This window comes from Empidonax traillii, unplaced genomic scaffold (assembly GCF_003031625.1).
Source record: "Empidonax traillii isolate 1590-97213 ecotype Southwest subspecies unplaced genomic scaffold, ASM303162v1 scaffold304:size641404, whole genome shotgun sequence".
In the NCBI taxonomy this organism is placed as follows: Eukaryota; Metazoa; Chordata; class Aves; order Passeriformes; family Tyrannidae; genus Empidonax; species Empidonax traillii.
The window spans coordinates 581067-597801 of record NW_020955497.1 but is presented as its reverse complement, the minus strand read 5'-3'; the positions used below and the strand labels follow the sequence as shown (position 1 = coordinate 597801).

The 16735-nt window shown below is 49.3% G+C and overlaps 1 protein-coding gene across 2 annotated transcripts in view; it reads left to right on the top strand.

Annotated features, from left to right (window-relative positions):
* The window catches only part of FAM53B (family with sequence similarity 53 member B), a 57036-nt gene that overhangs the window by 930 nt on the left and 39371 nt on the right, over positions 1 to 16735 (top strand). For both annotated transcript variants that reach the window (XM_027890953.1, XM_027890952.1), the window contains exon 2: positions 16151 to 16383. In XM_027890953.1, coding sequence (XP_027746754.1) covers positions 16315 to 16383 — 69 coding nt within the window. In that variant the 5' untranslated portion in view covers positions 16151 to 16314. The remainder of the gene's footprint in view (positions 1 to 16150; positions 16384 to 16735) is intronic.

Genomic DNA, 16735 nt, shown 5'->3' with positions numbered 1-16735 from the left:
GAATAAGGGTTATTTTTTTCCCTCGATAATTTTAATTTGCCCGACACGGAGTGAGTTTGCAGCAGCACGGTGCCTGTCACTGAGCAGTGCCACTGCCTCTCGGTGCCGTGCCGTCTCCACAGGCGCTGGTGTACCTTGGCAGCTCATCCCCTCCTTAGGAAATCCTCTGGAGTGAAAAGTAAGCGTAATTTGTTATGAAATAGGCTGATAGACGAAACTTCAGTTCGCGATTGAAACCAGATGTGCATATTTTCCTTTTGAATCCTCAAGCAATAACGAAAGTCTATTTTGACACATTAAAAACTACTTGCAAATTGCAGAGGTAGCAGTGCCTTGCGATAATCCAGTAAAAACACGGAGTGCTGTGAACATCTCTGCCCAGGGTCGGGTATCTCTGAGCACAGGAGATGCTGCTGAAATCACAAAGCCCAGATTCCCTTGGCCTGCCTCTGACGTGGGCTGAAATGTTTACCAGGGCTTGGCTGAGGGCTGGAAAAAGAAATAAAGAAACCCCAAAACAATGTAGATAATGTTTCTAGAGAAAATATTTGGGGTGGGTCATGAAGCAGATTAATTGGTGTGATAGTAAGAAACCCTGAATTTCAGAGCAGTTTGCTCTGTCTTTACCTGTCGTGGCTCAAACTCAGGTTTGAAGAGAGTTTCTAATTTATTTCTTCTTTTCTAAAAAAGTCCTCAGGAGCCTGAGAATTCTTGCTGTGGTGGGTGTGTTACACCCAGCTCTGGCACGGCAGCGTTCAGGGGTGCAGGATTAGGGCTGCTCACCCCACGCTGGAGGCACTTTGCTGGCAGAAGGATGCAACCTCCTGGCTTTCACGAGTGGTGGTTGGGGTGTGTGTGGGGGGAAACCCAGCCAGAACAACCTGCCGTGGAATTGCTTCCTTCCCTCCACTTGAGAGGAGAGGAGGATGCCCCGCCGAGCACGGCCACGTGGAGCACGGCCACGCGTGCTGGCGGCTTTGCAGCTGAATCCCCGTCTCCAGACTTTTCTCACTTCCAGCTTGAACACAGAGCAGGGAAGGAAAAAACTTTTGAGACTTCCAGCTCTCCGCAGGGCCAAGGTGTCCAGGAACCACACTGGTTATAGAAAGCAGATGGCCTTTTGCTGCAAATGCAAGGCTTAGCATAGAAAATCTGGGCAAATCAGTTCAGTAGATAATTGATTTGTGTGAGTGAGATCCAGATTTTTGTGTATGGAGATCAGGCAGGCTGTGGGACAGAGCCAGCACCAATGTAGGCTAATTCTGAGGTATGGATACCTGCATAAATATATGCATGTGCATAAATACGCACACATGCAAATAGGCAAGCATATACCAATATAAATCCCCAAATCTGCTTTGGTTAATTAGATGCAATTAGTATTTTTTCTAGTATGAAAGCTTTACTTTCAGCAAAAGTATGGGTAGAATGAGACATACAGCTTTTTGCCAGAACACCTGTATTTCTGTGCACTGTGGGCTGTGTCCTGATGGGATGGGGAGGGGGATGAACTTTATCCAATTTGCCGATTTCATTATTGCTGGTTAAATTCTGATTTCTCAAATGGCAGCTGCGTGCTTTAAGACTGTGCTTCCTTCTTCCTTTCTTACGATGCACAGAGTTTTTCTTGATCCTTGTTGGGGTGGGGGGAGTTTGTACTCGCCTTGTAAAATTTCAGATGGAAAAGGGGACACCCCCAGATTGAAAGGGTGATTTTGGTTTTGTTTCCTTCCCCCTCCCTTATCACATGGTTTCTCTTGTGGCAGAGCAGACTTTGGACCAACTTTGGGCTGGGACAGGACAAGGTGCCAGAGATGCTCAAAGCTCTTTGGAGAGCTCAGCCTGGAGAGGTTGAGTCACCTTCCCATGTGCCAGGGGGAGAGAGAGGGCAAGCAGAGCCTTGGTATCAGGTCTGCACTCTTTCCTAGAGTGAAAACACCTTCAGAAAGACAGCTTTTATTCCTGTGGCTACGAGGGACCAGGCTAGCAGAGGAGTTGGGATGTTGCCTCTCTGGAGCTGCTCAAGCAAGTTCTCTCCTTGGCCGACTTTTTCTGCTCTTTTCTCTCCCAAAACGGGGAGGAGGAGGAAGAGGAAGCAAGCCTGCTGACTCGGGGAAACAGAACTAAAAAAAAAAAAGAAGGTCTGACGAGTGGCAGAGGGCTGGGACTGCCACTCTGTGACTGCCATCAGTCCCACGTCAGGCCCGCTGGGTGAGAGCTTAACCTTGCAGGGGTCCCCGTGGGGCTGGGCAAAAACACCTCCCAAACAGCAGCTCCTCCAGCACGGCTGCTCCCCTGAGAGCTAAATATAAACACATCAGCCAAGAGGAGAGGGAATTTTCCACCGTGCTGCTCATCTGTGCCTACCGGGTCATGAAGCCCGGGGAAGCCCCCTGGGTCTGCTCCCTGTCCCCTGCCAAGCCAGCAGGGCATGGGGTGAGTGCCACCGCTCTCTGTAGGGATGGGACCTTCCATAAATTCCTTGAAAGCAGTCGAGGCACTGGCAGACCTGAGCCCTGGAGCTCTGGTTCTGCACACGAGCCTCCCTGCGAGAAGTGGCCATGTGTTTTAACTCTGAAAAAGGACTTTTCCAAGGTCATACTCCTGCTCCCACAGTTGCAGCCTGGCTGCCCATGACCCAGCTATTTCTGTAGAGCAGCAATGCAGAACGTGGCTCTGGGACAGAGAACCAGAGAGCAGGTCCATGGGCTGTTTTGTTTTTCCAAGCTTTTCTGAGTTGGCTCTCCGTAGAGAGACAAAAATTCCCTAGCAAGAGCCTGTTTCTAAAACCTCACCAGGCTGGTGAGTCTCTGCTAGTACACGCTGTGTGAGTCTTTAGTCATCAACAGGTGAAGTAGGGAGTGAAAATTAAGAAGCGTCATCATGCAGTTAATTTACAACCAGAATTTCTCCTGGCTTCAGGTGGTTGATCCACAACTTTTGAGGCCTATTGTATTTGATGTGATGGACGTGTGAGATGCCACATCTTATGGATCTGACATATGCTATGCAAGATAAATAAGATTTGGTGTGTTAGAAGTTTCTTCGAAATGCACAGAGGAGTAAACTGCATTACACTGACCTGGAGGAGCACCAAACCCTGCGTGGAGCATGGCTGATCCCAGCGCTGCAGGCTGTGGGTCCCCTGCATGGATGGGTGGGAGGTACCATGTGAATTTGGCTCTGTAATCATTTCGTTTGAGCAGTGTTTTAAGAACTGGTTGAGTGAGTGCAAAAACTCTGTTCTGGTGCGCTGAGTTTCTATACCTCCTCCCCCAAAAATGTACCCGAGGGAGACCTGGTCATGGTTTTTGCTTTTAGAGGATTAAATATAGCAGCAGCATTGGTGTCACTCCTCTGTAGTCCATTTGAAGCATCCCTTGGGCTACATCATTCCCTGCACTTGTGGCTCCTGGCCATAGGATTTGCTTTCAGCAGCCAGAGCTGAGGGCTTGCTCTGTGCGGTAGGTTTGGGACCGTGGTGAAAGCAGAGTTTTACTTTGTGGCTTTTTTGTGCTTGTATATCCTTACATCTCTCAGGGTTCGTAAAAAAAACGGGATCCGGCAAGCTTTGATCTGGCAGCTGGAAAACCTGCTCTCCCTCTGCCTGCTCAAAAAGCAGCCCTCGAAAGGGAGGACCAGAAGCCCTCTGGGTGGCAGAGGAGAAGCGGGGCTTGGGGAGGTGGTGGCACAGAGGATGTGGCTGTCAAGGGGCATCAGCAGCTTGCTTTGGTCTCAGCGCCTGGTCTGGGCTGGGGGATTTGAGAGGCACCCCTCTCCTTTCTTCTAAAGCCCAGGGGATGAGTTAAAGCTTGTTATGCACTTACTTGTATTTAAGAATTTTCTTTCCTAGTGTTTTCCTTCTCCTTTCTCCTTCCTGCTCCTCTGCCTCGGTTGCCCCAGTTGTACAAGTGCTGCCATCACTGTTCTGCACCACTGGGAAATGTTAGGGAAGGAAAACGGCATTAATGCAGACAAGGGGTCTTGCCTGGTCAGGACAGCCTGACAGCACAGTTAGGCCAGGTGGGGGTGGCCATTTCTCATTTCAAGTGATGTGAGAAAGTCACAGTAACTGTGAGTTTTGTGTTTCTGGGTTTGCCTTAACCTTACTGAAAACCTTCAGCCTCCTGGCCTGCTGGCAAATAGTTACCAATGTTATAAACTATATTTATAAATATTTATAAATATTGTATTTATATATTTATAAATATATCCATGTTATAAAATATATTATTAACCCTGTTATCATGTGTTTGTTTGTTTTTTTTGTCCCAGCTGTTACAAATGGATGTTGTATAATTTATTTGAAAGGACAAGTTTTAATACTATGAACTAGATGGCAAAAGCTACAATTGCGTGCCAAAGCTGAAGAGCTGGTATAATTATGAAGATACAGAAAGCATAAAAAATATCCACATTTGGTTTTGTAGCCTCTCTGTTAATTCAGAAAAACAGGTTACCCAGAGAAGCTGCGGCTGCCTCATCCCTGGAAGTGTTCAAGGCCGGGCTTGATGGGGCTCTGAGAAACCTGGTCTAGTGGAAGGTGTCCCTGCCCTTGGCAGGGGGTTGGAACTACATGATCTTCAAGGTCCCTTCCCACCCAGGCCACTTTGTGATTTTGTTTTTATTGGAATATCAGTTGTGCTATAAACGAAATGCAGTGCAACGGGATGGTACTTCTCAAAGTGAAAGCATCATGGTTAATGAAGATTTAGAGTTACCAAAAGCTTCATTTAGAACCTCTCACACACATTTTCGGTTGCACATGGTTTAGGTTGTTGGTAGAAATTATTTTTCCCATGGAGGTTTCAGACGTAAGTATTTTAAACTTAATTTAAAATAAGAAGTCCTGACTCTCCAGTGTGACGGACTGTGTTGTCAATGCCCCCCCACCCCGTGCCTGTCTTTTGTGTACCCCACAATGCATCATGAAGGTGGCAGGTTCAAAAGGAGTGTTAAAGCTGGGACAAGAGCCAGGCCAGCCTGCAGAGGGGCTGCTCTGTCAGTCCACCCTCCTGATCCCGACAAATCCCACCCTGGTGACTGTTTTGGGACATGGGGCTGCTGGGGAAAGGGGGCAGCAGCTCATTCGGGGTGTAGGGCAGTGAGCCAAGAGAGCCCCTCTCCCTGGGACTGCTCTATGCATCACCATTTTTAGTAATTTTCCAAATTAATTCTTGCTGGAGCCTGGACTTGATGATCTTAAAGTCTTTTCCAACCTAAGTGATTCTATGATTCAGTGTCTTTTAGGAAGCCCACCCAGGGCAGAGATGAAACTGTAGCACTGACTGGGAGCCCTCTGCAGTCATTTACTGTGCTGGTGGTTTATTATGATGATTATTGTCTGTGCTGGTTCAGGAAAAAATTGCACTTTGCCCTTGCTCTGGACCTGCACAGTCCCAGCTTCCCGCTGCGCTGGGAGGTGTCCCAGCGCCGATCTGCTCCCTCTGAGGGACCTGCCTGGCTTCTCCTGCCCTCTCTGGAGGCAGCCAGGTCATCCTCAGCAGTTGCCACCCCACATTCCCCCAGCCTTGTGCTGTCCCTGTGTCCTCAAGTCCCTCAGTTACTCTCGGGTTCTCCTCCAGACCTTGGCCAGAGGTGACAGGAGGCTCCAGGTGCCCCCGTGGCAGTCGTGGAGTGCAGAGCACAGACACAGGGCTATCTCTGCTCCTCCTGGAGAGCCCCAGTTTATCCAGCCTGTGGCCATATCCCTGCATGCCTTGGTAATCTGCTGCACCGTGCAGGAGCCTGGGGACATGCCCCTGCCTTTGAGGTGAGTGGTTTTTAAGCAATTTAGTTTTTTAAGGTGTATCTTAACGTCTCTGTTATAGACAGTGCTTGTTGCTTCTCTTCGTTCTGTGTTATCAAGTTGTTCTCTCTATTTAGGGCTTTGCTGGTCTCGAGTCACTTACACAGCACTGATTTTCCTGTTTCCTTCCCAATTACTGCCAGAAATATCGCATGGCCTAAGGTGACAGTCTAGTTCCTGTTGCAGCCAGTGTTGCCAGTTATTTGCAGGTCTGTTTGGGATCTGCCAGTTAGAGAGTTGTCGATAGCTGTCACACACCCGTATGTGTGCTCTAATGAGGTCTGTTGTGCCAGTGCTCCCTTTCACCTGCACAAAGACATCTGCTGAGGTGAGAGCTCTTTCCCTGGTGCTGTAAGAGTGGTTCCTGACTCCCTGACCTCGCACTGAAACCAGAGCCTTGCCGGGCTCCAGTTTTTCGGGGCCATCACATTATGCCAGTCCTCGGGGAGCATCGGTGGTGATGGCTCAGAAGGCTTTTTGGCACAATCTCATAACAGTTGAAGGTGTAAATTATTTGCTGCTGTTGTTTAAGAACAATCTATATTTAGTTCTTGCTGTTTAATATCATGCCAGGTTACTCCTGACAAACATGACCGTGTCCTTTCCCTTTCTCCTCAGGACAGTGTTAGCATTTATACTGACCATTTCTCACTTTTCTACGTCGTGACTAATGTTTCCACTGTTCTTTCTGTCATTGTCAGTGGCACTTCTTGTTGTCCTTATTATCTATAAAAAAACTCTCTAGGTTGTTTTCTAACAACGTGGTGTTTAGCTTGCACTCTCATGCATTTTAGGGTGGTGTCAGAATTTTAGGGACTTCGCAATGATTTACAAATTCTAGGATTCATTAATTCCTTCACTCATTAGGGTTGCAAGTGGATACATATTTTTTTCCCATGTGATGGAGGTGGATATTTTTGCTGCCCTATTTGTCCTGGGCAATCATTCATGTTTGTGCACTGACAAAACACCTGGCACAGTTCCCTTCCTGGTAGCCTGCTGGCAGCTTTGGAGCCGGGATGGGATGCAGCATTTAGGTCAGTTCTCCTCGGGATGCCGTTTCAGGAGCGGGCTTTGTGTTTCACACCACGCTGGTGCCGGGGCCAACCTCTCTGTCCTTTGGGCTTCCCCTTTCCACGGCACAGAGGAATCTATTTCTCCTCCTGATTTTCACCTGGGGGGGGTTGGGGTGAGAGAAAGAGGGAGTGTAATGTATGAAATGTATGGAGACTGTGCAGAGATGGAGACTCTTGGGGTGGAAAAAGCAGACTTCAGATTTTTTTTACCCCTTTACTACTGCATGTTCACACTGTCATAAATGAGCTCGAGGAAGGCTGGGCAGGACGATGTTCCTGCCAGCCCAAATAAAACCAGGGGCTGTTTGCATTTTCCACTTAACTTTTTTTTTTTTTTTTTAAATTTTCCTCGCCTCTGGGATGGGCTGCAAAATCTGGGCTTTTATGGCTGCCAAGCTACAGTGGAGCTCATCCTGCTCTGCTCCATGCCACCCCCAGGGGATGAAACATCCTAATGCTGGGAAAATTGTCCTCTGTGGGAATTACTTCTCTGGCTGGGCAAGCACCTTGGTGGGGTACCTTGCTTTGAGGCAGGGGCACCTTGGGCTCACTTCAGCTTTACCCCAGGTGCTCAGCAGCACAGGGGGGGAAGCATCTCACTGCCTGGCCCTGGGGGAGCCAAACCCACAGAAGGTTTGGGCTCTACGTGCTGCTGACACCTCGCAGGAGCTGGGAGCGCGTTACAGCAACAGATTCCGTATTATTCCAGCCTCGCAAGCGTCTCCTTGCGATACTAAAAACACCAGCTAAAAGCCAAGTCCAAAACTCTCAATGAATGACTCCGTGGAAATGCTGCTGGGCACGTTTCAGTGCTGCTTTGGCTTTGATTTAAACGGGTAAACACGGTGAGTGGGTGTTTGCTTTGACTTCTTCCTCGCAGCGAAAGACTTCCTTTGAGGGAAGGCAAAGCCTCCAGTCACAGCATTGGACCATTGTGCCCGTGGCTTGATTTTGGCGATGCCTTTGCTGCCTGCCTGGGTCCTGTGGTGCCCAGCAGCAGTGGGAACCCCCCCAGTTTCCCCAGTATCAGGGATGCCTCAGGCCCAGGGCTCTGCTTAAGGGTATGAGTAACCTTGGCAGAGCCTGGTTTCTCCACCTGGTTGTGGCACAGTCATCCCCCTTGGGATGATGTCCAGGGACCTCCTTGGCTTTTGTGGGCACCTCCCCCTGCTCGACCCACCCTCTGCTCTGTTTCCTTTGAAGTGTCTCAAAATCACCTCCAGCTTTGGCTGCACCGGGATTACACGTCAGAGACAGCCTTCACCACGTGGTGGGTGGTCTCTGGAGGAGGCAAGGGTGGGTGCAGCCCGTCCTCTCCTTGTCCTGTTGCTTTTGGAAGAGCCCCCCTCTGCTCCTCACACAAGTCCCCCATCTCCACCAGAGCCATCGAAACCGGCTCCTTGGCAGCCTGTGCACGTAGGAACCATCTTCTGGTAACAGATTGTTGCGTGTTTAATGAACCCGAGGAAAACACGGAATCCAGAGGCTGCGGGGCGATGCGAGTTTGCCGTTCAGTCTGCCAAATTCACGCTAATTCAGACAACTCGCAGATGTTTGGCTCCTCATTCGTCAAAGAGATTTACGGAAGATGCAGCGCTCAGAAATTCACGGAGAGATGGAGGTGGCAGCGTGGGCAGAGGTTTCCTGGCCCCACAGGGCTCCTTCCCTCCCTTTGCTGTGCCTTCCCCTTGCCAGTGTTGATGGCAACGGATGGAGAAACAGCAGGGAAAAGTGCCTTTCGGTCACTAGGAGGATTAATAAAGGCTCTGAGTTCGTCTTTCAGGAGCCAAGGAGCTCTTTGAAAGCTATTTCTGAGCTGAGGAATGAACCCCCAGAGACTGCCCAAGAGCCAAAGTACTCACTCTGGTGTAATGCAAACAGTGTAGGGTGTGCAGGTGACAGTGGGCACGTGTGTTACCCTTTGTGGGCACAGAGACGGTCCACTGAAAGCACCTGAAATTCTTAAAATATTGCCTGCCTACTTCAGGGAGATGCTGTCAATTTTTGGAAGATTCTAAGTGGTCATTTTTCTGTGCTGCACATGAGGGTTCTGCAGTCTTAGAGTAATTTATCCATAAAGTGGAGCTGGTAGAAGACAACGTGGAATCTGCAAATTGATCCATACATCCAGTATTTCCCTGCTTTAAATCCAGATATGTCTGTAGGAGCTGTCAGCCTCTACCTCTTCTCCAGCTCAGCCCTGGGAAAAGGAGAAATCTGATCTGCAAGCAGCAGGTTGGAAAGACATGATCTTTAAAGTCCCTTCCAGCCCAAACCATTCTGTCATTCTGACCCTCAGGGCATTATGATCTGGCTGTAAGTAGATGGACGTTGTTTCGTGGAGGTGGGTGTTCAGGTGGGTTTATGTGCTGTTTGAAATGGTTTGTGCTTGAGAAGCGAGCCAGTAAAAGTGTTGTGGTGGGGCTGTTTACCATCTCTGGCTCAGACATTTCAGGCTGTATATGGGAAAAGAATATAAGGAAGAAACAAGAATTGGTTTTTTGTGTCTGTTTACTAGAGCAGCGTGCTCTGAGCAGTAATTAAAAGTAAACCTGTACCCTGCTGGCTTGTTCAGCATCCCTGGTTGTTGAGATTAAGCAGCCAGAGCAATTCTCAATTCAGCAATTCCTCAGTTTTCGGGAGCATGGCCAACACTCACAGTGTCTCACAGACCACTGCAAATTCTTGTAATAAATCTCACAATTGAGGTGGGGGGAGGAATCCACAGAAAGGTGAGATGGTTTGTAGGACCAGCAGGCTGGATTGCTGCTGCTGCTTCAGCTGCTCTTCTCCAGAGACAACCCTTGGTCCAATATTTCCTCTATTCCTTGGAAATAGTACTCAAATTTAGGAGCAGTCCTCTAATAAGCAGATTAGGCAATGATTACAGGTTTGCTCAGAGAGAATGTGCCAGTTCTATGGTTGTAGGGACTAAGAACATCCTGTAGGATGGCCCACACACGCAGGGATATTGGTGGTGTGTGTCCCCAAGGCGACGTGGCTTCAGGGTTCTGTGCTCCTGCAGGACTCCCCGGGGTCAGCCCTGCTGGCTGAGGAGGATGCTGAGCTTATGGGGCTGAGCTCTGCTGTGTGGTGTCAGTGGCTCTAGGGTGTTGTTCCAAGGCAGAGTGTTGAGCTGGGAATGCACCCTCAAGCTGGAGCAGCTTTCAGCCTATGCCTGTGGCCAGCTAAGGAATGATCCCATTGGAGGTGTGACCCTGGTCCTCAGCAAAACTCATGCACACTGGATGTGCAGCCAAGAGGTACCCAAGACCTCACATTAGTGCTCCAAACGTGTCTGGTATTCTCTTTAATCCCCACAGGTGAGTTTTTGTGCAGCGAGCTGGGTCCTGTCTAGTCACTTCATAGAATCATCACAGAATCACTGAATGGCCTGGGTTGAAAGGGACCTTAAAAGGTCATCTTGTTCTTCCCCCCTGCCATGGGCAGGGACTCCTTCCACTATCCCAGTTGCTCCAAGCCCCATCCAACCTGACCTTGGACACTTGCAGGGATGGGGCATCCACAGCTTCTCTGGGCAACCTGTGCTGATGCTTCACCACCCTCACAGGGAAGAATTTTTCCCTCATATCTAATCTAAACCTACTCCCTTTCAGTTTGAAGCTATTCCCCCTTGCCCTGTTGCTTCCCACGTCTCCCTGGTTCCTCTCTGTTGGAGACCAGCTGTCTCCTCACCCGCACCTCTCGCTTGCTGGTTGCTGTTTTGCAATGACTAATTTTGCTTTCTTCTTCTTCTCCTTTTCAGTTGCCAGGGAGGAAAAGGCAAAGTCACTGCCAGCACCATTTCCTTCAGCCTAAAGATGCTGAGACAAAGCACCTCTGCCCCTGCCCTGTCCTTTCAGTACTTCCACTGCTGGTGTGTACGGGAGTTGTTCCCCTGCCACTCCTATTCCCTAAGAGCACAGGGGCAATAAACCTGATGCGTTTTACTCAACTAGATGGTGTGCAACTGTCCTTAATTGCTCTTATTTCTCTTTGGTGAGAGCTTGCCTGCAGATCAGGTCCGACCCAAACACGTAGATCTGGCTGTGAGCTTGGACTTCAGGCTCTCCCAAGAGGAGACCGGGGTTGTTTGGATGTGTGGTTCTGGGGCTCAGGGTGCTGAGGTGTTACACTGGAGCAAGGGATGGGCTTGAAATAACAGATTTTTGTTTGCTCAGTAATTAATTTATGGCTGTGGGCAGGACCCTGGAACGTGTGTTGTTCCTGGTGGTGAGGGTTAAGCCAGGTTGCATGAAGCTGTTCTTGGAGGCTGCACATGGTATTTTTGGTTCCTAACCTGGCCCCTCAGGATGGGTGCTGTCATGGTAGACCTCAGAATCCTTCTGGCTGTGGGTTTTGTTAGCGTGGCTGTACATGCTGGCTTTACCACGTTAAAACTGTTACATGTAGGCAAGTCTTTTACTTAGTAATTAGTGCTGAAAGTGTGTCTTTATGTTGTTAGGCCTGGAAAAGTCTAGTCTTGCTGCAAGCAGGAGGCAGAGGAAGACATTTCCTTATTCCTTTTCTTTGGCTGGCAATCTCTGATTCCTTTATCTGAGCACTTAGAGCATGTGGCAGCACAAGTCTCTGCCAGGCAGGGATCAGGCAGGAGGGGAATGCCGTGCAGGACCTGTGGTCTCCTGCACTGGAGCCCTTCTCCTGCCTCTTGGAAGGATTGTGCTTGCCCTTCCAGCAGCTGGGGAAGACCCTGTGGAGCAGGGGGAGCTGAGTGCAGGCTCAGGACAAGATGGGTCGGGGCTGCAGCTTTTGTGCTCTGAGGGCTGGGCAGCCTGGGGCAGCTTTTTACTCTTGATAGAATCCCAGGGGACGATCCTGATGTGGCTGCATCCATGGAGGTTTTGTCCTTAGAAAGCCACGTGCACTGACTCATGATCCTGTTGGCTTGGTGCATTTTCAGAGTGTACAGACTTCTTCTTGGGCCCTGAATGGCATTTTTCACGTTTATCGGAGGATTTTACCCCATAAATAAACTCATTATTCACTAATGACGTGGGAGATTGCTCAGGCAAGGGGAACAAACTGCCCAGAGCTGAGCCCCCTCAGCCCTGCTACAGAAGGCAAATTGTTGCCCGAGTGAGGAAATGCGCCCAGACTTAGCTACATGCAAATGATAGGCTTGGAGGATTTTTCCAAATTCATAATGCGATAAATCAACAAATTGAAGATGTACTTCTTGGCACTGTCCAAAGCCCTGATGGTGAGACAGACTGTGCAGTGAGGAGAGTCAGTGTAGCCCCAAGTGCCTTCTAAGAAGGGGAAGGATGGGGAGAGAAGCATGTTTTATAGTTTGGGTAAATATTGCAACGTGATGCTCTGCAGAAAGCCTTAAACCCCACAATTTTCAATTGCAGTCACCAGTTTTTGCTATTTCCCCAAATTCTTTGTAGAATTTGCACAGTGTGGGGGAATTTCCGCTTCACTGGTGAGAGTGGGAGGGGGGTTAAGCCTTAGAATTGCGATCAGATTGTTGCCCAGAAGGATTAGGTTTGGTTCTTCAGACGTGTGGGTCTAAACTGCGTTAAATAAATCACGGTGGCTCCTCGCTCAGCCCCTCGTTTTCCTCAGTAACAGCACAGGGAATGGTGCTGAGGCAGGGGGTAGGAAGCAGGGTCCTGTGTGGGTCGTGGCTTCTTCACTGGAGACTTGGAGCAGCATTAAAAATCCATCAGGGGCAGGCGATTTATGTTCTGACAGAGATCACACTGTTGTGCTTGCAAGGTGTATCAGTGTGCAAAATTCAGCACTGGCTCCTGGTTCCTGTGTGCCCACTTGTAAATAGGTTTTATATCAGTGTTTGTGTGTCTGGAGATGGATTTTGGAGCTCGATGGGGGTTGAATGTTTTCTGGGTGCAGGGTGGTGATCCCACAGCACGTGGAAATCCCCAAGTGCCACATTAACACATCTTTTAAATCTTTCTAGGGCTGGGGACTCCACCACTGCCCTGGACAGCTGTGCCAGGGCTGGACAACCATTTCTGTGAGAAAACTTTTCCTAAAATGTATGGGGGATGTGTTACTGGTCACTGTTCAGGCTCCCTCCAACCATGGCAGTGCCTCTGACAGACAGTTTGTCAAATCCCGAGATCTTTTCCATACAGTTCAGTGCAGCAGGTGAAGAGGACGTGGCTGTGACTGGTGCTTGGAATCTGCTGTGGTAACACCAGCTGTGGGGTGAGGAGTGGGACCTCCCTGCGGGGAAGGGCTGTTTGTCCCCTGTGAGCAGCCCTAGGGCTGTGCTCCTTGCTTGTGCCTTGTAAGGAAAATGTTTGTTCTCCAGCGTTACCTTTCAAGCCTGTGGATGAAAGTTGGATCATCTGAATGATGCTCTTTTTGCAGTGTAATTTTTTTCCCAAGCCCAACACTCCGTGACTGTGATACTGTCCAGGAAGCAGCTCTGGGAGAAACTTCTTCCCACCTCTGCAACTGCAGAGACCACTCTGGCTTCTGTTCAGTCTGTATTTTGAATGAAAACCCAAGGAAAATCAAGGTTTGCTAAAATCTGGGGGCTTCCATGCACTAGTGCTTCCCATGGGCACTTCATACAGCCTGGGAGATCATGTCAACCCCACTGGCCATGGCCCGAGTCTGAACTTAACCTTGACATCAGGATGAAGATAATTCCTTTATCTGATTGCAAGTGAGGAAATACATTTCTTAAAGTAATTAATGGTCCCTGAAGAGTATATTTTTATTAGCGTGTGTGTAAGTGTGTGTGAAAGCGTCCAGTCTATAAATACACAGTAATTTCCTCCTCAGCACCAGCAGGACCCGTCCCAGCTCTGCAGTTTCTGTCCTGTGGCCACTTGTTTGCATCGGGAGGGCGTGACGGGGCAGGAGCCCAGCGAGGCAGGACGGGGAGCCAAAGATCACACTCCGTGGAAAGTTTTCCTTTTCACTGCAGTTTCTCCACGAGGGTGATTCCAAAACCAAGCCAAGCCGTAGTTAAAATTGCTCGTACCTGCAAGCGCGCCTCAGACCCGGCGTTGGGGGGTGGTGATGGGGGTGGTGGTGTTGGCTGCCAGCTCGCAGGCAGTTTGCTGCCTTGCCTGCTGTTAGGGTTGTGTTAATTGCAGGAGATGCAGCGGGGCAGGGAGAGGGGAGGTGTTTGCTGCATCCTGGCCAGCTTGGGCAGGAGGCTCTGCCCGTACTTGCCGCTGCTCCCTCCCGCTGGCTGCCGCACGCCGGCGTGTGTGCCAGAGCCTGCTGCAGCAGCACAAGCCATCACCTTGGGGAAAGGTAATTTCTCCTGGAGGAATCATACCTGGTGAGCGAGGAACTGCGCTCAGCTGCTTCTGTGCTGCTCCGAATGCTTGTTTGATCTTCGCTCCCTGTGTGGCTGCGGTGCCGCCAGTGGCCCCGGTGTCTTCCCAAACACAGGGAGTCTGGCACTGCAGCCAGCATTCCTAAATCTGTGTCAGGATCAGGGACAGCTATGACTGTGATAGATAAAAATCACAGAATAGTTTGGGTTGGAAGGGACCTTAAAGACTGCAGGGACACTTTCCATGAGACCCGATTGCTCCAAGTCCTGTTCAACCCGGCCTTGGACACTTCCAGGGATAGGGCAGCCACAGCTTCTCTGGGTAACCTGTGCCAGGGCCTGCCCACCCTCACAAGGAAGAGTTTTTCCCCGATATCCTTTCTAACCCTTCCCTCTGGCAGTGGGAAGCCATTCCCTTGTCCTGTCACTCTGTCCCTTGTCCCAATTCCCTCTCCAGCTCTCCTGGAGCCCCTTTAGGCACTGGAAGGGGCTCTAAGGTCTCCCTGGAGCCTCCCCTTCTCCAGGATGGACAACCCCAAAACTTGTGCCCTCTTCACATGAACCTAGGCTATTCATAGTATAAATATGTGATCTGGGCTCACAAATGATGTGTCATTTTGACAGTCAGAAATGTTTTACTTTTTTATTTAACAGTTTGCCTCTGGTCATTGAGTTTGCCCAGAGGTTTATGATGAAGTTACCAGTAAATTGTATGTTATTAGCCCACTGATGTCCATAAAAATCTGGAGGCTGTACCAGCTACTCTTGGGAGCAGTAAATCTTTGGAAAACGTATTGATTCCCAATCTTGGCTTTGCACTCTGAATGAACTTTGTCCCCACAAAATAATAGAAGGTGATTTTTCTTTACCAGCCAGCTGGCCTTTAAATGAGCTACTCTTGACACCACCACAAGGCCTAATCCAAGTAAACAGGGACAGGATGATTTACGAGCTGGGAAGAGCAGCCGTATCAGTTCGGAATAAGGGTTAATACTTAGCAGCATAGTCTCAACTACTGCCCTTAAATATCACAATTGGCTTTGACTGGATGGTACAGGATCAGTGTTTTATACCCTTTGGATCAGTGGTGGGTTTGGTTGTTTTGCATTAACAGCAAAGCAACAAAACAGGGAAACGGGATTAGAGGAGTGATTTGGGGAAAATGCTGATTTCGATAATCAGATTTGAATTGCAATCTGTCTGCTTTAACACAGGAGTCAGTCTGTCAGGGAGGGTGCCAGGAGGTGAGGCAGGGCTCATGGTCAGGGCTGAGCAGTGCCTGGCTTTATATTGTGCTTTGTAGACACTCCCTGTTGTGCAGCCTCTAGCTTTCCCTACCTAAAACTACCTAAGAAATAGGTTAAGGATAAAGAGACATGCTGTGGCTCTTAGGATTTCAGGGCAGGGAGCATTCTCCTTCCTTGCAGGTTACTCTTTGTCTTGTTTTTTCCTTAAAGGGCTCTTCATAGGTTGGGAACTGGAGAGTTAACTGTGGTGGGATAGGGGGCTAAATCCATCCAAGAGGGATTTAACATCCTTAATGATGATGGAGGGCCTTTTTCTGCTGGGTGTCTGCTCCCAGCTGGTGTGATGGCAAGGGCTTCTGTGAGATCAAAAACAGGGCTTTAATGAGCCCTTCTTTCAAAGTGTTGATATCTTCAGTATAGGGATAGGAATTCCTGTTCTAAATGGAGAATTCAGAGGAAACTTTATTTGTTTGACTGAAATACTTGTGTCCCTTGTGGGCTTCCCACAGCTCCTGCAAGCGCCCATCCCATTAAACACCTCTGTGCTGAGTGGGTGCAGAGGGACACCAACAGTGTTTTAAGAGCCTAAAATAAACACTCCTCAGCAGTAACAGCCACCAGGGTGTTTTTTTGGGCAGTGCTTGCCCCTTGCCCAGTGCATCCACCCTCCAGGCAAGTCCCTGAAGGCTGTTCCTCTCTCTCTCTCTCTCTCTCTCTCTCTCTCTGTGTGCAGGGAGTTTTCCACGCTCCGAGGCTGTCCCTGTGCATCCCCCGAGGAGCCGGCGGGGCCCAGCCTTTCCCGGGGGAACATGGACTGAAAGAGGAGCTTTGGCAGGCCCCAGCTGCCAGCACCCTTCTCCTGGACCCTGATGGACTCCGAGGCAGGACTGCATTACCATGGTGATGATCTTAACCAAAACTCGGCAAAACAAAGGTGCTGACTCCGTAACAAGCAGGACTGAGCTGGTAAGATTTGCAAATTCTGTGCTCAATACTGTTGTGCTGCTGAGAACTTTGCTGTAGCTTTGTAATATTTTTTTTTTTTCCTGTGCTGCAGGGCTGGATCTTTAGGTGGTTTGTAGCACTGATTTCTACCGAGCTGCATTAATATCCAAGGAGCGGGTGATTAGTAAATGATTGGAGGGCTGTGGCTTTTGCATATGTGGATTTCAGTAGGCATGCAGTGGGATAAACAGTAGGAAAAAATCAAATCAATGCTGTGAATAACACAGGTGAGAAGTTGCTTCCCCAGCAGTGAACAGATGCTCCTCATTAATAGGAGGATGAGCAAGTGGGGAGCAGGATTAAGTGGGAGATG